The 25,338-nt window shown below is 43.3% G+C and overlaps 1 protein-coding gene across 2 annotated transcripts in view; it reads left to right on the top strand.

The window, feature by feature from the left end:
- The first annotated feature begins 2,095 nt into the window (after positions 1-2,095).
- robo3 (roundabout, axon guidance receptor, homolog 3 (Drosophila)) overlaps positions 2,096-25,338 on the top strand; it is a 609,199-nt gene continuing 585,956 nt past the window's right edge. For both annotated transcript variants that reach the window (XM_063038553.1, XM_063038552.1), the window contains exon 1: positions 2,096-2,588. In XM_063038553.1, coding sequence (XP_062894623.1) covers positions 2,423-2,588 — 166 coding nt within the window. In that variant the 5' untranslated portion in view covers positions 2,096-2,422. The remainder of the gene's footprint in view (positions 2,589-25,338) is intronic.

Here is a 25,338-nt window from a genome sequence, read left to right as displayed (position 1 = left end):
TTTGGATGAAGAAACAAAATTCGTCAAGAAACTTCCTCCTCATCTCAGTCTAGAGGGACACCATTCTATTCTGAGGCTGTGCCTTTAGATCATAGCTTTTCCTATTAATGGAGACATTCACTCTGCATCCATTCTGTCCAGGTCTTTCATTATTCAGTAGGTACAGTTGTGGGAGGACACCATAGTACCCAGAAAAAACCCACCTTGTCATAGGGAGGACGAGCAAACTCCACATAGACAGCACCGGAGGTCAGGATTGAAGTTAGGTCTCTGGTACTGTCCCACTGCATTAGGTCTCATATGAATCAGAATCAGGTTTAATATCACAGGTATATGTCATGAAATTTGTCATTTTGCAGCAGCAGTACATTGCAAGACATGATAATAAAAAATAAATTGATATATATATATATATATATATACATATACACATTTTACATTAAATTAGTGCAAAAAGAGAGGAAAATAGTGAGGTGGGGTGTTCATGGATTGATTTTCCATTCAGAAATCTGATGGCAGAGGGGAAGAAGCTGTTCCTAAATGTTGAGTGTGTACCTTCAGGCTCCTGCATCTCCTCCTTGATGGTAACAACGAGAAGATGGCATGTCCTGGGCGATGGGGGTCCTTAATGATGGATGCTGGGAGGCAAGTGCCCATGATGGAACTGGCTGAGTTTACAACTTTGTGCAGCTTTTTCCGATCCTGTGCAGTCGCCCCTCCATACCAGACGGTGATGCAACCAGTTAGAATGCTCTCTATGGTGGAATAACCTCTCTACCTTCTGCTGTTCAGACTGGTGGGAGCGGCCATGCGTAATAAGTAGCATCAGAGTTTTGTGCATGCCCACTGCAGCAAAGGTCAACGTCCAATAGGGAGAAGGGGAAGGAGAAAGCAGAATTAAACCAAACAGCAGTTGACAGTTTAACATAGAGATGACCAAACCCAGTTGTCACGTGTCTGTTTTAATACAATGAATATTTCAAAATATTTAGAAAAACAATATGCAAATGTTGCATTTTGTTTCAGGAGAATCCAAGATGCCGAATAGAATGCAGAATAATTCAGACTCTGCGAAGGGGTTAATTCCAGGCAGCCAATTGTAACACCTTCATCTGGACATGCCTAATGTCTAAATTGTGACCTCTGGTGGTCGAGCATAAAACTGCAAGGGCAACACTTCAGGGTAGATGTCCAGGAGAGAGCGGGCATGGGCGAATGGGGAGGAGACGTGCAGGCAAAAATTAAATAGAGCAAGTTCAAGGGGGAAATAATGAATCAGGAACAAGACGTTGAATACCACGAACACTCGCAGAAAAAAATAGTGTCCATCATTTTTTCACTCCTCTCAGTTACCTATTTCGGTCAAAGGACCACAAATAGTGGCGCTCGCCTTCCAACAAATCCCAGGTTAAATCACTCAGAGGCAGGAATGGGACGGAGCCGTCAGTATAAAACAGGAAGCAAAACAGCTGAGTAACTCAACATACTACGTGAGCGAAGGAAGGAGTTGATACTAAATCAAAGCACCACATAAATATTGATCTTATAATCGTGTTTTATTTTTTGAATTTCGACTCTAATATTTACCCTGGAAAGGGTTAAGGTGCAGTGCCGTACGTGGAGCTGTGGGTATGAAATGCAATTAAGGGATATGTGAACGGTGCATTGAAAAATATGCAAATAGCAGTGAATTTAAAAAAATCACAACTACTGAGTATGAGAGGGGACACGATTTACTCTCCGCCTGTCTTCTCTTTTGTTTTTTAAAAGGGCAAGTGTTCTTTAGAATAAAGCAGAGTGCTGATTTGGGGGAAATAACCGCAAAAAAAAAGCGGGCACCGCCTCTGCCTTGGGAGAGGGGTCTTCTGCATCGTACTGGCGTGAAGACGAATTAAAGTTTGCAGCAGTAACAGAAAGAAATCTCTTCAGTCTGCCCCATCCTCTCATTAAAGTGGAATTGCGCCGAGGTGGAGTGGATGGAGTTTCCTTTTATCCTTCCCACCATCACAGCTCAGCACGCTGGGTTTCAGAGTACTGTGCGTGACTCACGGCTCTCCTCTCTGCTCTCCAGAGAGCCTTATTAATCTCATAATTAAACATTTATTGGTGCAAGCACCTGGTTTCTACTTTCCCCCCGAGGGACCCTGATCATACACTCACAGGAAGAGAGACACGCAGAGAAAGAGAGAGAGAGAGAGAGAGAGAGAGAAAGAGACAGCAGAGAGAGAGAAGAGTGCAAAGCCCACCAGACTGCTAGCCTCAGTAAGCTGAACGGCTAGGCGGCACAGACTGAAGTTATTTGAACAGTCCAGTGAAGACATTCCAGACCTCCACTATCGCCTCGTTTGAGCTGTACCCGCACAATTTTTTTTTCTATTCTTTTTAACATAAACTTCTCTTAAAAATAACCTAATGTGTAATCATGATGTTGAGATATCTGCTGAAAACACTACTTCAAATGAACCTTTTTGCGGATTCAATCTCCGCCGATTCCGCTAACTCAACCGACCCGCTCTTCGTTTACAACGCCAGCCTGTCAAGCTTCGGAGAAAACGTCACCGACAGTGGAAATCTGACTTATGTCAACGGTGAGTCGCCCCTGTAAATTGTGATTAAAACATTCTTGTAGAAAGCGCCAGTTTGAAGAAGGATGCTTAGTGATATTTTACCGTTAAGTACTCCGAAGTTGGGGTAAGGAGCTCGTGGTTTAACAAACTTTAAACGATGAGTTTAGCCAGGCAGGATCTGAACACTGCAAACTGTAGGGCAGAGAAAGTTTAGTCCGTTTATCCATATTGTAATTGTCTTCAAGTATAATTTAAATTTGATCAAAAACAAATTTATGTTTTAAATTATACTGCTCTTCCGTTTGATTCCGGGCACCCAGCTATTACAACAGCTGCTGTCATAAAACCTTTTTATTGCTCTGAAATTCTTATTAATATTTTATTGCACAGATTATTTTTTCAGAATAAGAATTATCTCAGCATTAAACTTGGTAATAAAGATATAATTACAAATCAATTTCTAGCCACTCATGAATAATTCTTAAAATAATGTTTTTGAAAGATGTGATATCTAACGATATTAGACTATATATATTACATAAAGAATCTGTTTAATTCAGAGTTCACGGCAATTTCAGTGGTTAACAACTACAGGGTATATGGTGTGAGACCTGCAATTAAAGTGTTTGTGACCTCTTTAAAGCACTCTTTCCTCATATTACTATCTTGATTGGAAGCCCCACTGACTGTAGGATTGTGTTAGCTGATATCTCATTTCAAAACCATATACCCTAATATCAAGGTTGAGAACTGAGGGACTGCTGGCTTCTTTATTGGATCAATAAAACAGATTTTTCTAGTGAAAGTAGATTTGCTGTCCCTGTCATAAAGGGTAACTTGCCTTCCCTTTGGAAGGAAGAGTGAAATGTACCACAATCAATGCTTTAAGTGTCTATTTTCAGACTTTTGCCATAAAAGGTAATGGGGGAGATGTAACTGAGAAGACAAGTAGGTAAAGGACTAAATGATTCTGATGTCTCCTGCCACACCAGCCTGGCACAGAGTAAATATTTTATGGGATTCTTCAAAAAAAAATCTGACTGTGCACACCAACTCCACCCTGAAACCATCTCCTCCAACACTCCTAAATTCTATGATAGTGTTTATTTTAAAAGAATGGTGAAAGCTCAAATAAAGATCTGCAAAATAAATCCAGCTGTGAGCAAAGGTGGTGGGAGCTGAATATTGTCATGGTGCATTAGCCAAAACTGGGATGAACAACTATTTCCCCTGCCTCCCTTGCCCTTGCTCTCTCTCCACCTTCAAAGGAGAGAAGGTTTCAGCCAAAACTCTTCCCTCATCCGTGATCCATGATCATCAGGTTTAAATGGTCAGCTTGTTTGTAGACATGAAGCAATTCAGGTGGGGGTCAGCCTTGCAATTGGCCTGAAGAGGAGAATTTAAGGCATTCCAAGAAATGCGTTGAAACTCAAAAGTGAATCACACCTCATGGGGTGATTGAAGAGAAAATAGTGATCCTAGTTGAGAGCAGAACACAATAACGTGTTATATAGAAGAGGTTAAATGAAGAAAAGTAGGAAGAGGGTTTTTTTGTGGAACACAAAACCATTGGTACACACCAGCTCTGTATGTGAAGTCTGTGTATAAATGAGGTTTGTGAGGAATGAAGAAACTTAACTGTGAGTGAGCATTGACTAGGCTGGAATGGGGTTCTTTACAACTGAGGAGGTTGAAGAAAATTTAATTGAGGTGTATATAGTGAGGGGTTTGGATATCATGAATATGAAGGACCCATTTACCTAGCCAGGAGGTCAAGAATTATTGGACATAGATTTCAGGTAATCGATGAATGGATCAGAAGGGAGATGGTAGCATTTATTTCCAACAGGGGCTGTTGTGAATCTAGAACTGGCTCTTTAAAAGGGTGTCAGAAAAACAGTCCAAAAAAAATACACAGATAAGAACTACAACCAATGTATTTATGGACCTAGACCAATGGTAATTGGAGTTAGGAACAATCACTCCTCTTTGAATGCTAAGAACATGATAGGCAGAATGGCTTTCTCACTTCCTTTGATTCTATGTACAGAATATAAATGTAGTCTTCACAGTGTCAGACAAGGGGACTTCCAGGAATGGGATCTAATGACCACCCTTCTTTCCAGAAAAATTCTTCCCTAGATACCTTCAATAAACAAAATGTCGAACCCTCCGTCTGAATAAAAGCAAACCAGGAAACATAATTCCCCAAGCATTAGAAATGCAAAGAGCAAATCTTTGTTAATTGTATTCTTTGAATAAATTGAGCGTCTAATCTTGTGATAATGATTATGATGAAGAACTGCTGGTGCTGCTCTCAAAGGGTTAGTACTCATTTTATTTCACTGAATGATCTTTAGGTGAAGCCACCAGGTTCTTTTCTATTGTTGTGTGTGTGGCATTAAAATTTCATCAAACAAATTTTTGTACGTGATATTCAATATTTAACAATTCCATTTTTGGTGCATTGATGAGTTGTCCATTTCTCAGGTCACACTTTTGTGGAATGTTTGCAAAATGCTCTACATTTTTATTTTATATATGGCTTTCTCTTAGAGTATTAGCAATTTTAAAAAGAAAATAAGGTTAATCTGCCAATTGGTAGTTTAATGGAATACCTAACATGGCACTGAGACTCACAGACCGAAAGATTCTACATTTAATTCCTATTCTGTGTTAAATTGGCTGATCTGAATCAAGGAGAGAGGTAGTAGTGTTACAATTAACCAGACAGCCCCTGGATTATTTTACAAGGTTTCCTCCTGAGTGACTTTCACTGAGTAGTCTATGATCACTAGCATTGCGCTTGACTTATTCACAGTTTAAAAGCATAATTTGCAACCTGGATTCTCATCCCGAGCTCTTATGTGGAGAATTAAGAGTAATTTTTTATTCTCTTACTGTGGGTAACTTGAGAAGAAAAAAGATCAGGAATGAAACAAGTCAGGGCAATTACCCTGAGATGATTGCTGTCCTGACTCTGATTTCATCTCCCAGCATCACCAGCCATACCCAGTTATAGAGCAGTAGTTGCCCACATCTGCCCTTTGTCTTATCTCCTGCAACAGGATCATGTCAATACAAAGGATCCTGAGCGGGAGGGCAGCACTTGTGTGACTGGACAAAGTTCAAGGTATGGCTGCTGAAGGTGATGGACATATTGAGGGCATAAAAGTAATTTCTACAAAGCAGAAGTACGACTTCAACAAAAGAGCAGAATTAAAGAATAAGGATATTTCTTTGGTGGAACTGAATTATGTGCTTAGAATTTCTAAATTGGGATTGCTTTGAGAAAACACTCTCTGCATTGCCTGATGAGATATTGTGAGCCGACTTATTCAGAACACGTATACAATTTCATTACCAGGAGAAAAACTCATTTAGTGTCATAGAATAAAATTGTCAAATAATAGAGCACACAATACGACCATTTGGCCCATTGTGCCTGTGTTGGCATTTAAAATATCTGTACAACTCATCCCTCTTTCTGTGTTCTTTCCTTGGTACAGAAAAGCTCTTCAAATATTCACCCAATTTTCTCTTGTTTTATTGAGTTTTCTGGCATCATCCTCTCAGACAGTGAATGATATATTATAACAACTTGCTCCATAATTTTATTTCCCTCTGATCACCTCTGGTTCTTTTGTAAATGAATAATTCTGCATCTACAAATTACAAAAAAAACTTCTATTTAAAGTATTTTTTCTGTATTTGCTCTCTCAGACCTCTTCAAGTTTTGGACACTTTTGCCCTTAATATTTTCCATTCTAAGTCTTTCCTGAAATTCCACAGTAATGTACCATTCTGGAAACACCTTATACATTGCATTTAATATCCTAACACCATTCTTAAAGTAATCTGCATGAACTGGCCACAAAACTCCACCTGCGACTTAACTACTGTTTTTGAAAGGTTTTACCTAACTTTGTTCGGGTACTACCTCTCTCATTAATAACTTAAAAGATCTTCGTTCATGTCAAAGATGACTTTTCAGCCCCTAGAGGGAGAGGTTAATTTTATTTCTGAAACACTTAACCTTCAATACAGCAGAGATTATTAGTCTTTCAATAAACCCTCTAATTTCAGTAGACTTTACAGTTTATTGATACTGTGCTGAGGTAGAGACTTGTACACTGGTTAAATAACTGCACGGGAGGGGGGGATATTACAGTGTGAGATCGCAAGTTGGCTCATTTAGTGATGCTTGCCACTCTAGGTCAAAACTAAGAGTGTGGTCATGACAGAGGCTGAAGTTAGACTGCACAACTGAGTGAGTGCTGCTCTCTCCGTCCTCTGGATCAGACCACCACTGGCACCAATTAAATTAAGCCATTGCTTTAGGCAATTGTAAAAGGTCTTGCATCACTACTTTGGAGATGTGTGGGAATCAACCCAGCATATACTGGCCACTACTCTCCATATGCGCAAAGTCACCAGAATGCAGGTTAGTTAGTGATGAAGACTATATTCACATTGGCCTAAGTTTCATCGAACACTGGATGTAAATAAGGTAATGTGATCCATTTTAAAAGCGAATCATTTCTTTCCAAAGTAAGTAGGTGATGCTTATTGGTTGACTTCAGCTGTGGTGATCTTCCAATAGGCTTTAGCCTTTTCAGGTAACAGTGAGGAAGTGCTATAGAGGAGTGCTATCACGCCCTGTGGAGTGTGTGTGTGTGTATGTATGTGTATACACCCAGTGAAGGCAGCACGGTCTTGGCTGCTACAACCCCTGATGGCCAAATATTTCGGCAGCTCCCATTGGCCACAGCAGCCACTTTGCGTGAAGTGGGTCAGACTGGCGCCCGTTCAGGGAAGCAGTACAGAAGGAGAGAACAACTGTTTTAAACTTGATGGAATTTAAATTAAGCAAGTTTGTTATTTTTGGTATTGAGGTGGGAGATATGAGTTGGATCCGAAACAAAGTCACTGTGACTCCACTTGACCAAGTAAATAAATCATAATGTGTACTGTAGTTGTTTGAAACAGTAATGTGTTACAGAATTTATACATGGAATCAGGCCATTTGACCCAACTATTATATGCTGAGTGTTAGTGCTTTACAAGAAATGCCTCCCAATTCATTTCATACAATATATCTATTGTACACTCTTTCCTTTCATATTCTCTTAATTAACTATATTTTTTATTTGCCACAACCAATGTGTGAGTACGTTCCCCATTTTAACTACTCCTTGGGTGAAGATGTTTCTGCTGAATTGCCTACTTCTATTTTTACTGAAGGCGTGAGTGGGGCTATCTCTACTTCCGCTCTGTTGTATTTTACCGCAATGCCAAAGATCTCTTCTGTCAACTCCACGTTAACGGAAAGAGTCACAGCTTGTCCAGACTTGTTATGTCTGTTTCCCTCCGAACGTGTTGGTGCTTTGGAAGTTGCTGCCGACTCTCTTCCCCTTAATCTCTGGCCCAGCACCCTCCACTGTTGTTCTGTCACGGGCTCCTCCTGTATTTTGCAGGCGGCCACCTCACTGTCCAGACACGTTTCAAAGCTGCCGAAACCAGCAAGACAATCCGTTCCTTTAAACGGGCACGTCAGCTCCAGCTTGGTTTATCTGTCCTTGCTTCCTATTTGCATGGGTCGTCGATATTTTATAATCCGTTAATGGATGGGCTGTATTTGACAGGCGCACCAGGGGCGCGCACATCGATGTGTCCCTGTGTCATGCAAATTGGCTGATTGCAATCTGAAAGCCTGTTACTATTCCGAAGGTTAGAAGTCAAAGGCTGATGGTTTTCCAAGACGAGTGCACATTGTAATCCGACTGTCTGTCACTATGGAGACACCCGGTTTGAAGTCCAGGCTGGTGGAGTACCAGTGTCGACCCACACTGGGGCATTTATCACCGGTGCGAGGGTGATAAATGCCCCGACCAGAGGCCTCTTCCCAGAGTAAAGGCTTTTTTAAAAAGCTGAAATGATTTTCAAATTGTTTTAGCTTTATTCATTCCTAATATTAAACAAAGCCTACAAAATATTGCTCTACGTAAAAATGAACCTTGGACTCAACTCATCCACGGCCTAGATTTGCACCCAGGGTCCTGCTGATCTGTACTTTCTCGGAATGCAGAGGAGGGCCAGGTGAACGGACATCTTGAGGCAGACAGATCTGGGGAGAGTGGGGCAGGCTCTGTCAGAGCAGTGAGCGGGTCTCGTGTGTGCATGCTGAGACTCTGCCCCCGGAAGCCGTGATAGCCTTCAGCAGTGTGCTGGCTGCAAAGAAAAAAAAGCTTAACCTTTTTTGTTTAAAGCCTGACACCGAACAAATACATAGATAAGTAATTAAACATATTAGCTTAAAGTAAAACCCATAAATGCACTCACCTTTCTTGGAGGTGCTGATGAACACCTCAAATGAATGGGTTTGGTGACCCAATCTGTCCTCTGGGTGTCAAGCTAAGCTTCCTTGCAGATCCACTTATTGGGGCTGGTTCAGACCTCCCTGTCTGACTTTGCCGACATGTAACCCCGGGTATGCCGAAGCACAAACAGGTGATGACCAGCAATTGTCTTTGGAATGCTGGTTGTCAGCCAATATTCAAAGATAAAAGTAAATTTATTATCAAAGAAGGTATATGTCATCTCTTACTACCTTGAGATTCATTTTCTTGCAGGCGTCCACAGTAGTACAACTACCAATAGAACCAGTCAAAAACCATGCACAAAAAAGTCTAACAAACAACCAGTGTGCAAAAGACACACAGCAAATACAAGTAAACAAACGAAACACAGACAAATACATAATACTGAGGAGCATGATTAGTAGAGTCCTTGAAAATGAGTCCATAGATTGTGGAATTGGTTTAGAGTTGAGGTGAGTGAAGTTATCCACTCTGGTTCAGAAGCCTGATGGTTGAAGGTATGACAACCCACATACAATGTTTTAGGACAGCCTCCTTCCATATGCAATCAGATTTCTGAATGGTCCATGAAACCATGAACGCTACCTCATTAGTCCTCTTTTTCACTATTTTTGTAACTTGTGTAACCTTTTATGTCTTGTACTGTATTGCTGCCACAACAAATTTCATGACATATGTCAGTGACTTCTGACTTCCAGTGGTTACTGAAGTGTCAAATGAGGTGTTGTAATTTGAATCTTGCTTACACCCTGAGTGGACCATTGGACTAAGGTGGGTGGTCTGAAAAATTCCAAAGCACAAGTAACTTCCCAAACTCTTTTAGCACTCACTTTCCTCATGGGCTAAGCTGCCAATGACACTTTGCTGGCTGTTATGATTCCAAACGAATTTTTATCAGTGGCTAAAATTCATCTGCACTCAAGCTCTAATCTCACTCCACAGCCTTAAGTCTTAAGCTATGTTTTGACTTGCCCGTCACTGATTTAGACGTCCATCCCTCCCCGACAACACAAGATTTGATGATTGGATCAGTTTGTTTATCCAGGCATGCTATGCAATGGGAAATCACTTTGAGTTGGTCTCGACAGTAATATCTGGCCTGGGCTAAACCAAATAGAACTGTTTTGAGAATGATGCTGTCGGATCTCCATCACGTCCGGTGAGGTGCTGACATTCCTCTCGCTCAAGGGAAGGCGCAATAACGCAGCTGGTGCCATGTTGCCATCGCTGCTTTAACGAGGCTCACTGAGGCCAAGGTCTGAACAAGAGATGAGGTAGGAATGCAGTGTGATTCTTAACAGTAAAACTGGTGACATCTTCCAAAGCTATCTTCTCTGCAATGCACACACAATGCTGGAGGAACTCAGCAGGTCAGGCAGCATCTCTGATAATGAACTAGTAGTCAACGTTTCAGACCCATCATCGGGACTGGAAAGGAAGAGGGGAGATGCCAGAATAACAAGGGGAGGCAAGGGGGAAGGAGGATAGCTAGAAGATGATAGGTGAAGCCAGGTGGGTAGGAAAGGTAATGCATTGGAGAGGAAGGAATCTGATAAGAGAGGAGAGAAAATCCATCTTTGATAGATTTTTTGCTGAAGCTTTAGAAAGAGGGAAGTAGGAACGGAAAAAGTAGCAAAGAACTGGAGAGGTTCACCACGATGGAACATTTCAGTCATGAGGAGAGACTGAATGGGCTAGGTCTGTTTTTCTCAATGCAGCGAAGGTAAGGGACATCCTGAAAGTGAAAAAGTATGAGGGGCACAGATCGGGTACATAACAAAGAAAAGGAATCCCCATAGCAGAGGTATCTAAAACTAGAAAGCATAGGATCAGAGTAAGGATTAAAAGATTTGAATGGGATCTGAAGAAAGTTTTCCACCCAGAAGATGGTTGCAATATGGAGAGTGGTGGTGATAGAAGCACACACAACATTTAACAACACCTGAAGTGTGAGGGCGTGGAAAGCTCCAGACCTAGTGCTGATGAATGGGAAGGGGACAGATCCTGATGATCAGGGTTGACAGAGTGGTCCAAACGGCCGTTTTCTGTGCTGTACGATTGTGTGGCTCCAGTACAGGGTGGTAATGATCCGTGGATTTGTCTTCAGTGAGAGGTGAGCAGTCATCCACAAGAAATGCATAAAGCACTTTATGGCTGGAAAAGAAATCTAATTTCTTTCGCACAGTGGCTTTTTTGCAATCAGCAATGCTTGAACAGGCAGTTGAAGCAAGCTCAAAATGACTTTTAAAGAGAATGGGATAAACAATTGAAGAGAAAATATCAAGGAGGCCATGTATGATGGGATTCCTATTTCATCAAAAGAACCAGGACAGACAAAATGGGCTGAATAGCCTCCTATAGTATAACATTCTATGAATCCATGCAAGTGGCCTGTCACAGTTTGGTTTTGCTATGACCCGCCACCCTGTGATATGACTCCTAAGTGCCAGGCACTGACTAGCCTTTCCTACACCAGCCCTACATCTCACCCATTTCATCCTACATTTCACCCATCTCTACACCCCGCACGTTATGTCAAGCCTCCAGGTGCTCCTCCTTTGAGGTGGTTTGTGTGGGGAGACTGTGATAATGTGTAGGAGGAAATTGACATCAGACCCTGGACCAGCCCTTACCATATCATATATCCATTGGCTACAATGCTGGACCAAACAAGACTTCAGAACATCACACTCAATCCATTCGACATCTGCTATCTTACTGCAGACAGTGGATTTAAGGTAGGTCCTTCTCAGAATTGTGTGTATTTCCTAACTAAATGACACATGACAATTTACTGTTAAAGGCAGAAGGGAGTCTTGCATGGGGTGTGATTTTCTTAATACTTTAGCAATGAAGAATAGCAGCATTTTAGCTGCTTTCTCCTTTCAGATAAGACATGAAGCCCATGGCCCCCTGTACTCTTCTTCTTCTTCATCTTAATCCCATCACCCCTTTACTGGGGCATAGGCCGCCATTAGCAGCTTTTCAAAGTCCTCTGTCCTGGGCCAAAGGTTGATGGGCCCTATGGCTTCCGCTTTCACCGCACAACTTCATACGTGTTCCAGGTGAAGATCCTTCCTCTCTCAGGAATAAGGTCTTTTGAGATTTTGCTGGTGTTCCTGTAGTACTGGGTTTTTTACGGGATGGAGTTGCTCACCTCATGTCTACCCCTCCTTTTGCAGCCAGGCTTGGGATCGTCATTGGCAGAGTTCTCTGTACTCTTAGGTGAATGTAAAAGAACACAGAAGAAAATTCCTTCCTGCTGGTATTTAGCTCTTAATCAGCATCTCTAGATGACATTATTCAACTGTTTGTGGAACCTTGCTGTGTGAAAATTGTTCCCTACATTGTCATAGTAATTACATTTAAAAATATTACTAGGCTAGAAAGCATGTCCATCAGATAGCAAAAGTCAATGCTCTGTCTTCCTTGAAGTTTGCAGGAGAGAGAGTGTGCTTCACTCCACAAAAGATGGAATTCCTGGTCAATGAGAGACGCTCGTTGTATGGAGGTGGTAAGGGCTGTGGGCAGGACTCCCACTAGGGTTATCACAGGAAAGCTCTGGCAGGCAGTGGCTCCACTGGCCTTCTCCAGCAGTGACAACATGCACAATGGAGCAATGACCACATGAGTTACTGTATATGGAGGTGAGCATTGGATTAATGAAACTACTGCTCTCTCACTAACATCTGCACGTGCACAGACAGCTGTTACTCCATCCGTATGCACTCTGCCTCACCTCACCTCTGACTTCACCTGTATAGATGCCAAGCTGCCAGATATTGAGGTGTGATGTATTTCAATGCAGCAAGGGAGGTCTCAGTTGGTGTGCCAGATTGCTATTTACCAGGGATGGCTCACTGAGTATAGTACTAACGCAATGCATTTCTAGACGATTAACTTGAGATTAAATTGACGCTACTGATCAAGGAGTGTTGTTTTCCAGATAAAGAGCTAGTGATTGTGGGATAAGTTCAATACACCTGCTGTGTCATTCTGGTAATGATTGATTGTGACTTATAATGTGATGTTGATTCCTACCTGAAGTCTTTTTTCAGTCTGCTCCTATAGCCTTACATTGGTGGCATTAGCCTGTCCTAGGAGACCTTCCTAAGTGTTGGATTAGGGTCCATGGACCCCTCAGTTAATGGTAAGGCTCCGTGGCATAAAAAGGGTTGGGAAACCCTGATGTAGATACTTTTGATAGTGAGGAGGGATATACTAGGCTGAGTCCACTACCATCTGCAACTTCTTATATCCTTCTGGATTCAAATTGCCATGATTCAACAAGTCAGGATACTTGTAAGAGTGGGATTGAAAGTGGCAGAAACTGGTACAAATTTATCACAAGTATTGCTATGCCCTTGTGCATGGTATTACAACAAGTAATTTGTTAGAAGAGTGAAATGGGAGTTTGTATTGATGAAACCATGTTTTCTTCCCATGGCCCATAATGAACTGATCACTTGATTAAAGTGAATTCCACTTTCAGTTCCATGAGGAACTTCTTGTTACTAAATGTATGTGCCTTCAACTGCTGGCTCCACATCGCACCCTACCCCCCACTCTAGCAATACATCACCTTATCCATTGCACATCAATCTGATTGATAGATTGTGATGCACATGACTCTCAGATGCATTGGTTACAATGGTCAATACTAGACATTGATATTGAACTGCTACCCAAAGCATAAAAGCTCTCAGTCACTGACAGTTGCCCAGTGCAGATCCTTTGAGAGATCAGTGGAATTTGCACAGGGGACTGAGTTGTTCTTGTGCTGGGAAATAGTGAAAAAGTTATGGCATCAGGGACTTATTCATTTCTGTGCTATAACCGATGCATGTCAACCTGTAAGACAGAGATTATTGAGTGTTGTCTGGGCTTTGGTACCTATTTATTGCTGCATTCGATTAAAATGATTAAAAAGTAGAGAGAGTTACTTGCTTTACCTTAGGAACTATGATTTTTTAGGCTCTTTAGGAGGAAGCAGAGAGTGGAGGAAAGGGAAAGAGAGAGAGAAAGAGAGACAGACAGCTCTATCAGAGAGTCTCTGTATTCTCTGTCGATAATGCTGTTTTCTTTGCTTAGCTGGGAGAGGAGACTATGGATGCTGAGCAGGGACACTGCCTAGTAATTGCTATGTAGTCCTGGCTCCCAGACTCTGCCTCATCTCTTAGGCTCTGGATCTCCCTGCTGCTTGTCCTTTGCACTGAGAGTGCAAGGTTATACTGCAATGCAAGTACATTTCCACATCTAGCTTGGTATGTGCAGCAGGGCACGCACCCACATCCCATCCCTCCCACACTAATACAGGCAACAGAAGTCTCATCTTCAGGGCAGCAGTCACCTCCTCCACTACTATCCTGGTTCTTCAGCTCTTGTGGTATCTCTGCTCAGCTGATGTGGTTGGAGTCCAAACGGGTGTGAACAGCCATAGAGGTAGGAGGTAGTCCTTGTGCCCCATGATTTGTCGCTCAGTGTAGTGCTGGCTGCCGAACAGTCATGTAGACTTGCTCAAGATGGTCATAAGATTAGCCACTGGTAATACACACATAGTCAGAGACACATTCAGTGTCCACCATGCCAACTGTGGAATTTAAATTCTGGATTTAAAAAAGAGCAACTAATCCTAGTAATGATGATCAGGAATGTACTGAATTGTAAATACCCATCCAATTCACCAACAAGGAAGAAATCTCTGATCCTTCCTCAATTTGGCCTTTAATTGAATCCAGACATAGCAATCTGGCAAGCTGCTCAGATGTGCCTTAATCACAACATTAGAGCAGATAAACTAAACGGACGACCTGGCATTAACTAAGGCTACAAATCTGGACAATGAGGTCTACCTTGCTAAGTTCTCGCATTCAAACCTTGTGTTCAAGTTGGCAAGCTGTTTTACAGGCGATTTAACTACAACCTACCATAATTGTTCTCAGATAATCACCCTCACTAGCAATGTGCCAGGCTTCACCATTACAACCCCTAGGCATATCCTGTCCCAGTGGCAGTAGGAAACCAGATGAGGAGTAGCTTTGGACGTCCACAATGTTGACTCATGATATCAAGTCCAACATGGGCAGAGAAATCTATTTACTGTGTACTGTCCTCTCTCACTGGAGGAACCATTGCTTCTCCATGTTAAACAACCTGGTAGCAGAACCAAAAGTAGCAAAGGCACAGTATGCATTCTGGATGGAAGACTTTGATGTCCATAATCAGGATGGTTGTAATATTACCATTTATCAAGCTGATCAGATAGTGAAGGAAATGGGGGCGGCCAGACTGGACAAATAGATAGCTAACAGGAAAAGGAGGCTCGAAGAGCCTCCTCATCCTTAACAATGGCAGGCCCCGCATGTGAAAGCTGAAGGCAATACTGAAGCCTTCACAACTGTATTGAGTTAGGTATGCCAGGAGATGATCCATCTCATCTTCTTCCTGACATCCTCACCATTCTCCAAATAAGATGACAGTCAAAATGATTGTTGATTGCACTGAATACGGCAAAAGGCATGGGTCTAGCTCAATAGTACAAGAGTTGTGCTCCAGACCCAGCCATACATCAAGCCAGGTTGTTCCAGTACAGTTACAACACTGGCATTTTCCCAACGATGCAGTAAAATTGCCCTTTGGGGTAGAAAATTCCAAAGGTTCAGAATTCTCCGGGTGAAGACATTTCTCCTGAACTCTCTCCTGTATGACTGATCCTTTATTTTGAGATGGTGATCCCTAAATGTAGACACCCCAGCCAGGGGAAACATCAACTCTGCACCTACCCTTGTCAAACACTGGAAGAACCTTCTATGGTTTGTTTAGAGCATAAGGGATTTGTCAACCAATGCAGTATTTTTGTCAGCACATCGGGATTGATTGAATTGACGTACTACTGTGGTGAGGTTACTGTGGTTGAAGCTTGTTGGAGTCTGAGTCTAATCCCACATGGCAGCAAAGGACACTTCAAGTTATTCAATAAATCTAGAATGCAAGAACAGGTATAAACAGCAATGACCTTGAAACGAGATTAGATTAGATTTACTTATTAATCACATGTACATCGAACCATACAGTGAACTACGTTGTTTGCATTAACAACCAACACAATCTGAGGGTGTGCCGGAGGCAGCCCACAAGTGTCGTCACGCATTCCTGCATGAACATAGTATGTGCTCCATGTTCAGCAGAACAAAACACAGCCAACATACAACAAGCAACAACAGCAAAACAAACCGCTTTCCTACCCTTCCCATCCACACACACGAACAGGCCCCCCAACCGTAGGACAGGCTGCCTCTGGGCCTCTGACCACCGGACTCGCCGACATTGACCTTCGGGCTTCGACCTTTGAACTCGCCAACCTCTGGGCTTTGACCGCAGGATTAGCTGATCACGGGCCTCCGACCCCAGGACCTGCTGACCAACTTCAGGCCTCCAGATTGTTGTAAAACCCCGTCTGGTTCATTAACACCATCCACGGAGGGCAACCTGCTTTTCTTCCCAAGTTTGGAATTGCTCCTATCTCCCATCCAACCTCTTGGAAACAGAGAGTGGAAAACAAACAGTGAATGTGGCAAGACTGCCCCCGATACACTGATGCCTCACTGGACGCTATTCTGGGGACTTCAAGGACATGCAGGGAGACCATCTTCCCTGCTGATGAAAGAAAGAAGCTGACAGCCGGCTCAAGGATGTGTGGCTGGTTGCTGGTGTCAGCAGTATGAGTGTGGGCTCTTCCTCCCAGAATCAGTATCACAAGCAGTTTAATTACCTTATCACATCAGGAAAGGTGAGTACAATGACAAAGTGTGTGTATGTCTCTAACCTCCCCCCACCCCTCCACTCTCACTGCCAACCCATCAATCTTCACATCACCTTATCATACAGGTGCACACCTCCCTATTTATGCTGTTACTCGCATTCTCATCTCTGCAGCACGACTGACATTCACCTTCATCTTTATGCACTGTCACACCTCTCTCTTTCATTGCCACAATCAATAAATGCTCTACTTTCATCCATCCATGCGAATAAGCCATTATGCTCATTAATCTTTTCTTTCTTTCCCTGCAGGACTGGGAAGTGAGTGCAGGTTTCCTGACTGCAGCAGACAGTCAATGGTGGTCCTCCCGAGATCAGATGGTTTCGAGAACAGATTGTTGAGGAAGTGGCTCTGGAGAGAACCTGGATGTCAGAAAGCGTGATATTTAGTGGCAGAGAGCTGGGGATCTCTGATCAACAGATAGAATTATGCCTCACCTCAAACTGTGCATCCAGTTGTCTGGATTAAGTGCCAGGCCAACTGATCACGTGCGTCGATAAAGCCATATAAATTTTCATTTTGAATGTTCAAATTCATGGCCAGTCTTTCATAGGGTCTGCTTAACCTCAGGCACTGAACAGCAGGAAGGCCTCGGAAGAGGTGTCTTGCTGAGAGTGTGTCAGAACAGGGCATCACTTCTTGGTTGGACTGGTACGATGGACAGGCGGGTTTTCACTGGTGCCTCATACATCACAAGGGGTGGAAGCAGTGGCAATATTACAAAGTAGATGTTGTCGAATACAGGATCCTTGAAACCATGTTCATCTGGGTTGTCCCTCCAGACGAACAGCCATCCCCTGAGGTACTAAGGAAGAATACATGCTGGCGGGGACCTCGGGTGGACTGTGTGCTCTTGCAGAGAAAGTAGTCAAGTCTGTCTCAAGCAAGAGAAATATGTTGATGCAAACTGTTTTGTTGAAGCCCTTCTCCCTGCTTGCCGGTGATGTAGGCTATGGAGAAGCTCCCACGGGCATTGTATCTCAGCTTTCCAGGCAGGCTGCCTCTACAGGCACTGAGACCATGGGGGGGTTAAATGAACGGGTTTAAGAAGGGGGAAAACCAAGGACTGTAGTTGAGGCTCAGTTGTTTCACACTGTATGGAATGGCAACTTACCGCTTTGTGGGCACATGTGAAATTAATTGTCAGGGCCACTTCTGGCCCGTAACAATTCAGTTTATTGAATAGCAAGTGACTTTCAACACCTGGAACAGAGGGGTGGTGGAACGACGATGGGCAGTACACTGATGGTTGACCAAGCCACTTCCGGCTGGTTACAGAACTGCTTTGTGTTGGAGGAAGGAGAGAGACAGAGGGGTGTCTGCAGTCAGTCTGAACCTCACAGTGCTATGCAGCCTCATGTCCCACTCTTCCAACACTTGACGCATCTTCCTCATCTTCTCCCGAATACAGGAAGGTTGTCTTCCCACTCATCAGTGCCCATTGCTCACAGTCGTGCTATCGTTGTGATAACCAGGACAGACAACCACCCATTCCTGGAACGTTGTCAGGTGCCTATTGAAGCACCTGCCCAGAGCAGTCAAGTAACCTTAAATACGTCTTTGACATTCTGACATCTCGTTTTGGGAGGTGGTGCTGTCTGAGGCAATGATGTTGTTTGCTGATTGGCATCCATTCTGGGATCTGCCTTTATCTCAGAGGGGTGAGCCCAACTCTCATATCCTCATATTTCCTTATGATATAGGAGGTCCTTCAGCCCATCTTGTCTATGTTAGCTCACAAAACAATAAAATCGGCCCCATTCCCCCACTTACTTTCCAGTAACCCATTCTCTTTCTCCTGCTCATCAACTCTGTGCTAGTTCTCCTGCCAATCACTTACACTGGGATTAATTTCCAGCAGCTAGCTAACACTCCAGCAGATTTTTGGATGGGATGAAAATAGTGAAAGCTGGGGAAAGATTAGCTTTATTTGTCACATGTACATTGAAATATACACTATCAAGTGTCATATTTGGGGCAGAGCAAATCAAAAAAGGTTGTACTGGGGGCAGCCTGTTTCCAGTGCCAACAATCCACTAACCCCAACTCTATCCGGCACCTGAGGAATGTGGAAACCCCCTCAGTCACAGGAGGAACAATCAAACCCCAAAAGGTGTTCACTGATGCTGGAAAGCAATAGCACTAACCACTGCTGTGTTGCCCGATGTAGTCACAGGGAGAACATGCAAACTTCATACGGGTGTCACCTGTGGTCAGGATGAGACCTGAGTCCCTGTGGGACGAACAGCTGCACCACTGTGCCATCCCTACCCTGCTCTGCCACCTCCAGTCTGCTTGGGTATTGAATAGATTGGTGAGGGTGGGGAGATGCAGGTTGAGGGAACCAAGGCAATGGTCCGGGTGCCTTTCACACCTGGAGAAACATTTCCCATGTTTGTGAGGTATCTACACAGGAATGGAGTGCAGTCCCTATCACTGAATGAAGGCTTCAGGCTGGTGTGGTGGTGCTTTGAGTATCTGGTGCATCTGATTGGACAGCCTTATCCCTGTGGGAATCCAACATGAGTGGCATCGCCAGTGGTGCTTTCCCCGTTAGCTGCATTATCTATGGTGACATATGTAGTAGTCCCTGCAGATGTTTTGGAGGTACCTCTGGTACGTATCGATGCATAGCCAAAGGGCAAATACTGGTGAAGTCTCCTGGTGGAGTGATCCTGAAGCCTGGCAGCCTGAGGACAGTAGTCACTCTGACAACCACAGCACGGTAGTGCAGCTCACAGAGCTGCGGCCTCACAGACCCAGACCCGGGTTCAATCCCAGCCATGGTGTGATGTAAGCCTCTCTGTGAGCATGTGGATTTCCTCCAAGTGCTCTCGATTCCTCCCACACCCCCAAAATAGGCAGGTTGGGATGTTAACTGCCTGTTGCCTGTTGCCCTGGTTTGAATGGTGAGTTGCAAAAGCCAGAGGGTGGTTGATGGGACTGAGGGGAGAACAAAATATGTTTGAGCAGAAACAGGTATCGGTAGTTGGCATGGGCTCTATGGCCAAAGGCCTTTTTCCATTCCGAATTTCTACGAATGTGTTCTTGTTCAGATGTGATACCATCTTCGTTAAAGTCTGAACCTCCCAGGACACTGATGGAGTCAGTGCTGTTCCAACAGAGGGAGGAGGCTGTATTAATTTAGTGCAGGCCCTGCATCTATCTGTGCCCTCTCTGTTTTCAAATTGCTGCTTAGCCAAGGTCTCAGTGATTTCACAGTTGACTCCATCTGGGTCTTGTGGGTATTTGCTGAATAAGCAACACTCCACTGAATGCAGTTTTATAACTGCAGTAAACAAGTTTATATAGTCTGCAAAATTCAGCATAATCCTCCGAAAACTCCCTCCAAATCAACAAGACCTTTGTGTGAGACCTCATGAAGCAACAGTATTTATACTAGCAGCACATTACCTTCTCAGTTTCCGTCCAAAAGACAATCTTTACTTTGTGGGTAAAATCCCCAAACCATAATTAGCACTGCTCATAATGTTCAGTTAACACGATTACATTACAGGCCTGACTGCCTCACTGTGGTCTTAATAGTGGATGTTCTTGGTTAAACCCAAAGGTTGGTGGGTTCATTCTGCATTTTCAACCCATGGATAATCTTTGCAGATAGCACTGGTAGGGGGAAAGTTGCTACTCAGTTAAAGGGGTTAACTATTCTCAAACTCGTATATCCTATTAGAAAAGCTTTCCACATATAATGGCAGAATTCGCCTTTACATACACTCAGTTGCCACGTTACTAGGCACCTCCTGAACCTAACAAAGTGGTCACTGAGTGTATTTTCATGGTCTTCTGCTGCTGTAGCCCATCCACTTCAAAGTTTGAGGTGTTGTGCATTCAGGGATGTCCTTCTGTACAGCAATATCCTAACGTGGTTATTTGAGTTACTGTCACCTCTCTCCCCTTTCTTGATCTCTCTGTCTCCATCTCTGGAGACAAACTGTCTACTGGTATTTTTATAAACTTACCAATTCCCCTGGCTATCTTGACTATACCTCTTCCCACCCCATCTCCTGTAAAAATGCTATTCCCTTTTCTCTGTTCCTTCGTCTCCACTGTACTGTTCCCAGGCTGAAGCTTTCCTTTCCAGGACATCAAAGGTGTCCTCCTTCTTCAAAGAACATGGTTTCCCTTCCTCCAATATTGATGCTGCCCTCACCTGCATCTCCTCCATTTCCTTGACATCCGCACTTACCCCATCTTCCCGCCGCCTTAACAGGGTTAGAGCTTTTCTTGTCCTCACCTACCATCCCATGAACCTCCCCATCCAGCACGTCATGCTCTGCAACTTCCGCCATCTTTAACGGGATCATACCACTAAACACATCTTTACCTCTCCCTACCCCCACTCTCAGCCGAAGGGATCTCTCCCTCCGTAATTCCCATTTCTATTCGCCCCTCCCCATGAACCTCCCTCCTGGCACATAACTCTGCAGGTGACAATAATGCCACACCTACCCATTCACCTCCTCCCTCATCTCCATTTAGGGCCCCAAACAGTCCTTCCATCTGTTGGAGTCATCTGTTCAGTGCTTCTCTACATTAGTGAGACCTGATGTAAATTGGGGGGATGCTTTGTTGAACACCTCCACCTGCAAAAAAGCAAAATTTCCTGAAGGCTGGCCGGCTGGTGGCATAGTGGCATCAGCGCCGGACTTCGGAGCGAAGGCTCCCGAGTTCGAATCCAGCCAGCTCCCTTGCATGCTTTCCGTCCATGCTGGGTTGAGTGTCGAGCTAGCAACTCGGCCTCGTAAAAATAAGAAAGCCTGCTAAAAAAAAACACCGTCATGGCAGTGTCCCGATGACTCCACTTGGAGTTAAGGGCTTTCTTCTTCTTTCCTAAAGGCTAACCATTTTAATTCCAATCTCCATTCCTGTTTTGACATGTTGGTCTATGGCCTTCTCTTCTGTCATGATGAGGCCACCCTTAGGGTGGAGGAACAACACCTCATGTTCCATCTATGTATCCTCCAACCTGATGGCATGAACATCGATTTCTCCTTCTGGGTAATTTTATTTTTTCCTCCATCTTCTATTCCCCACTCTTGTCTCTAACCTCTTCTCACCTGCCCCTCCTTCTTCCTTTTCTCCCATGGTCCACTCTCCTCTCCTATCAGATTCCTTCTTCTCTAGCTCTTTATCTTTTCCACTTATCACCTCCCAGCTTCTTACTTCATTCCCCCTCCCCAGCCCACCTGGCTTCACCTATCACATTCTAGCTTGTCCTCCTTCCTCCCCCCCCCCCAACCCTTTTTATTCTGGCATCTTCCTCTTTGCTTTCCAGTCCTAATGAATGGTCATGACCCAAAACAGCCACTGTTTATTCATTTCCACAGATGCTGCCTGACCAGCTGAGTTTCTCCAGCATTTTGTATGCGTTGCTCTTGAGTTACTGTCACTTTCCTGTCAGCTTGAACCAGTCTGGCCTTTCTCCTCTGACAGCTCTCATTAACAAGGCATTTTTGCCCACAGAACTGCTGTTCACTGGATGTTTTTTTTTGTTTTTCACACCATTCTCTGTAAACTCCAGTCTGTTGTGCATGAAAGGAGATCAGCAGTTTTTGAGATACTCAAACCACCCTGTCTGGCACCAACAATCATTCCATGATCAAAGTCACTCAGATCACACTTCTCCCCCATGCTGGTGTTTGGGCTGAACAAAAACTGATCCCCGCCCCACCCCCAACCATGTCTGCATGCTTTTATGAATTGACTTGCTGCCACGTGATCGGCTGATTAGATATTTGTATTAACAAGCTGGTGTGCTTAATAAAGTGGCCTCTGAGTGTAATTTCACAAGCAAGGAAGGTTTTTCACTTGGAAACGGGGTGTGAATGGCAGGCAGAGAAGATGAATCAACAACAGCAGGGTACCAACTGGTTCCATAATGAAACGTCACAAGAGCATTCATAGCAACTCTGCTGACCCTCCCTCCTGTTGAGAGAGTGACATTCAAGCAGCATGGAAGAAGAAACACAAGAATAAACTTCAAGATATAAGTGGTTTAGCTGAACTGAGGAGGAAAGCTTACATCCCACTGGGGGAAATGGAGTGAAGAAAATGACACGACATTTTATTTATTTTCTTTTAATACTGATCTGGAAACAGAAAATGGTTTTGACTTCTCCTTTATTGAGCTGTCTAAAATTGGACCAAGCCATGGGGCCTGACAGACATATCAGGGACTTCATGACACTCACATTTATGTATCAGCGTCTAACACAATTTACGTAGAATGAGTCGCAGGCACGAACAATCAAGGCAATTCTGTCCAATATCTTGGTCAATATGCCTCCCTTCCTCACCAAGAATGTAGAAAATTATATGCTTATTTTCACATTGTTCCTGTAATCATATTGGTTCCTACATAACAGGGACTACACCTCCAAAGTACCTCATGACTGCAAAACACCAAGGGATATCTCGAGGTCATAAAAAATCATTCAATAGACACATTTTCTTCCTCTAATGGCCAGCAGATTCCATTAGGATTAAGGATGCATGCCCTGGGTGGTGAGTCAGGAGTCCAAAGGGGCTTTTGAAGTCAGATATTTTTTTAGTGAAACAAATGCCGGTTGTGTAGCCTCAAGGCAAATGGTTTTTGCAGTGGATGGGACAGAGATTACGGGAAGCCACATCCGTCTGTGCCTCCCATCTCTCACAAATCACCTACTCACACAAAGCCTGTCAATATAGCAAAAAGACAACAAAATTGCGTTTCATTCTTACTGTATTGCTCTGTAGACAAAGGTTAAATACAGGCAAGGTTACTTATATATTATTTTGTGCAGCATTTGCAGATTAATATTGCCTTAACCTTCTGTACGTCGGCTGTGATCCTTTGCCCTCACAACGGGCTTTAGCTATCATAAATCCTCTGAACTTGATTCACCATTAGTTCCATAAAATGTGGTAAGTTTTTAATGTACAGCCATTCATTTAAAGGCAAGCTAAGTGATGGGGGCTGTCACTACTCAATTGTATACAACAATGAGATTCCCTGGGGAATTGGATAAAATGGGCAATTTGTTAGACAAGGAAAGTTGCACATGCATTGATGGCTGAGTAATGAGCTGTTTTAATAATGAGACCTTGTCCATGCTAAAATAATGTCAAAGTGAATGGATTATTGACAGTGAAAATTGACCATTCTGGCAAGGTTCCTGAAATTGACCAATCGCTTCTTGCTCAGAATGTGAACTTGTAGAAGCTCAGCAAGCTTCACAAAAAACAGTTAAAAGATTCGAAGCTTTAACTCCAGTACTTTGCTCTGATCTTCAAACCGCGCCCCCCCCCCCACGTAAGGTCTAACCCAATTTCCCATATTACAAGAGAATTTTTTTTATTGCTTGTAAAATCTTTTGTAACATCCTCTGCCTGTAAAGGGCATTCAGCAGTACTAAAGCTGCCCTGCTGAATGCCTTCCTGTTTTTTTTCTTTTTGAAGGTTATGACTTCTGTTGGGGGTTGGATCTATAGGTACCAATAGTGAGCCATCATGAGCCTCTTAGTATCTGAAGGGAAGGAACTGTATTTATATAGCACCAGTTCAACATCACAGTGCTTTACACCAATAAAGTGCTTTCACTATGATAATGTAAATAGCAAAATGTAAATTATTATCTGGTAATGAATTGCAGAGCCAGATAATACATTTAGTGACATAGTTTGAGGGATCAATACTAACAAGTTCGTAAGGAGAGCATTCTGCAGTTTTTGTAAAAATAATGTCATGCTCTTTTACATGCACCAAATGCAGCCTCAGGTTGATGTCTCAACCAAAACATGACACCACACTCCAGCTTTTGATTAACATTTGCATTTCCAGAAGTCACTCACTCACGATTACAGTGTGTTGCTGCCCAACATAGGAAATGTCAGGCCATTTATAATATTCTCACGACTGCCGTGATGTCCTGAGCCCCTCCTGCTCTGGTTCACTCCATACCACATGATTTGAAAATTGTTGTTGATTTTGCTATGCCTAACAAGAACAAACTAAGTGTCCTCACTCTTCCCTCTATTGAATATTTCCGTCAAGAAGAGAAGGTATTGTGTTGTGCTCTGCTGATTTCTCCATTGAATTCAAGGTTCACCGATACTTATTTTAAACATAACTGGCATCCCTGGAGAGGACAATATTCATTATCCTAGCCCATTGCCTTGTGGTGACCACTATCTTGAACTGCTGCTACAACTGACTGGCCTCTGGGCCATGTCTTTTAGCCATATTGGAGTGGGAGTTGACTCACGTATGTCAGTCCAAGCATGAATGACGACCTGCCTTCTTTACAGGATGTTAGTAAGTCAGTTGGGTTTGATGACACCTTTACTGATTTGACCAATTTCACAGCTGTGCTGTACTTCCAGAGTTTTTGTCTTATGAATGAATCCAAAATGTGAAAGATTTGAGTTGGATTTGAAGGTACAATTCTGGTGATTGTACCTCATGAGTATATGACAGTGCTGGAGTACTCTTGAGGATATATGTAAAAAAAAGCTTCTCAGAACTGCAGGTCTCCTTCCTTCATTCATCCTTCCTTTCTGCATTCTATGGG

Source organism: Mobula hypostoma, chromosome X2 (genome assembly GCF_963921235.1).
Source record: "Mobula hypostoma chromosome X2, sMobHyp1.1, whole genome shotgun sequence".
Taxonomy (NCBI): Eukaryota; Metazoa; Chordata; class Chondrichthyes; order Myliobatiformes; family Myliobatidae; genus Mobula; species Mobula hypostoma.
Note: the sequence above shows the minus strand (reverse complement) of the source record. Positions and strands in the feature narration are given on the sequence as shown.